The sequence below is a fragment of the Choloepus didactylus genome, assembly GCF_015220235.1.
Source record: "Choloepus didactylus isolate mChoDid1 chromosome 11 unlocalized genomic scaffold, mChoDid1.pri SUPER_11_unloc2, whole genome shotgun sequence".
Lineage (NCBI taxonomy): Eukaryota > Metazoa > Chordata > Mammalia > Pilosa > Megalonychidae > Choloepus > Choloepus didactylus.
Genome location: NW_023637579.1, coordinates 4,191,093 through 4,193,255, shown reverse-complemented (window position 1 = coordinate 4,193,255; position 2,163 = coordinate 4,191,093). Strand labels below are relative to the sequence as shown.

General features: G+C 46.3%; 1 protein-coding gene across 1 annotated transcript; it reads right to left on the bottom strand.

Moving 5' to 3' along the window:
- Positions 1 to 1,189: 1,189 nt before the first annotated feature.
- LOC119524563 (histone H2B type 3-B-like) lies at positions 1,190 to 1,742 on the bottom strand. Its single transcript, XM_037823252.1, has one exon. It carries the CDS (start codon positions 1,728 to 1,730, stop codon positions 1,293 to 1,295), a length of 438 nt encoding a protein of 145 aa, XP_037679180.1. The 5' UTR covers positions 1,731 to 1,742; the 3' UTR covers positions 1,190 to 1,292.
- Between the last annotated feature and the right edge of the window lie 421 nt (positions 1,743 to 2,163).

Below are 2,163 nucleotides of genomic sequence, written 5' to 3'. Positions count from 1 at the left end.
GCCCACATACAACCTAAAATACATTTAAGAGACAACCTGCTCAGCTCAATCTCAGAAATTTAAAGTCATACTTGCTAGTTATTACCGACTAAACCAAAGAATTTGAAAGAAGAAACTACAAATGCAAGAAAAGGAATTTACTGTAAGAGACAATAAAAGATGAAATGTTGAAAAAATGCTGATTGTCACTGGAGAAGAGCATGAGTCAAGGAGCTGAGCTGGTATTGTCCTTCAGTAGTAATTGAGCAGAGACAACCCATAATCCCAGGACAGCCTTACAGCTTTTGGAGGATGGGTTGGTCTGGGGGACACAGCATATTTTTTGTGGGAGTACTGGGTATTGTAGGTTATTTTTGTAGAGTGAGTAGGACCTGGTCCCAAACAGTCAAGTCTCTCTCTCTCTCTCTCTCTCTCTCTCACACACACACACACACACACACACACGCACCTTTGGATACAGTTTTATTTTTCAAATTTGAATTTTTTTCCTAAACGGTCACATTCCTTTTGTTATTAAAAATCTTTCATCCGGGAAATATGTTCCTATTTTGCATGTGTTTTTACTAAAAATAAAAGGGTCCCACATTTTCCTTACTAAAAAGGATTTTTCACTGTTTACTAGGCTTAAGTCCAAAAAACTATAATATATACATATATTGCACATTTTTTGGGTGAAACACACTAGAATCTCATATGGGGAAACTCTAGGTGAGTGATGGGCTGTGTGCCAGCTGTTTCAAACATGAGCCTAGTGCTCATAAATTGCTAGGAAGCCCAACTTTTGGCCAGAAACTCAGCATGTCTAAGTCCTGGCAAAGTCGGGAAGGGGTTGGGGGTGCACGGCGTCTGGCGCCACTGCCGGGGCTGCGCTACAACACCCGGAAGATGTCACCGAGTCTTCAGGTGCCTGGATCCGCGCGGCGGCCCTCACATCATTTCTGGCCTGAAGTACCAGGCTTCACTAGGGGTGGGATGCAGGTACGAAATCTTCCTAGAGAAGGCGCTCCGCGACGTGACCGATGGCGCCGGGCTATTTAGTTCTAGGATATAATGCAATTTTAGCTTTAGGAATTTTTTTTTTTTTTTCGGATTCTGGAATAATGACGTCATCGAGAACAAGGAGCCTAGCTTCATTTCAGGCTTTGCGCCCCTATCCGTTAGCCCAGGTCCTGCATCCTCCAGACTTCAAGACAAACGTCACAACCAAACTAGGTTGCACGCTCCTTTTTGAGCATGAAGTGGCTCTGAAAAGAGCCTCTGAGTTCCGACGCTCGGCTGCCGGCGGGCGCGCTCTACTTGGAGCTGGTGTACTTGGTGACGGCCTTGGTGCCCTCGGACACGGCGTGCTTGGCCAGCTCCCCGGGCAGCAGCAGGCGCACGGCCGTCTGCATCTCCCGCGAGGTGATGGTGGAGCGCTTGTTGTAGTGCGCCAAGCGGGAGGCCTCGCTGGCTATGCGCTCGAAGATGTCGTTGACAAAAGAGTTCATGATGCCCATAGCCTTGGAGGAGATGCCAGTGTCGGGGTGCACCTGCTTCAGCACCTTGTACACGTAGATGGAGTAGCTTTCCTTGCGGCCACGCTTACGCTGCTTCCCACCTTTCTTCTGCACCTTGGCGATGGCCTTCTTGGAGCCTTTCTTGGGTACAAGAGCAGAACGGGAAGGATTTGACATGACGAAAGCGCGTTGGGAGGGAAATGGGAAAGTGGAAAGAGCTGGTGTATTTGTCATATTTATATTCAAATGAAGACTTCCGTGTTTCTAAAATCTGATTGTACAGCTTGCCCTGTGATGTCCTAAACAGGAAGAAATTATGTAAATAGGAGATGCGGGTTCCTCTTTCCGATTGGACGCTTGTCCCACAGCCACTTCAGCCAATCCGAAAGCACATCTACTAAGCTGCCAGAGCTCTGTTTTGGCAATCTTTGTTCAGAACCCTTTGTTTTAAGGGGAGAGATCTTTGTTTAATCACCATATCTGGATGCGACAAATAAATAAATAAATAGAAATAAAAACCTATTTTAACACCGAGGCTCCATAGTCTCCTGCTACAGGGGAAATGTCTTTCTGAGGCCACGAGCTAGGAAAGGGGAAGCTGATGTTTATTTACTAAGAGGAGAATGGTATTAGAGACCGATCCGAACTGCTTAACCAATTATATTAC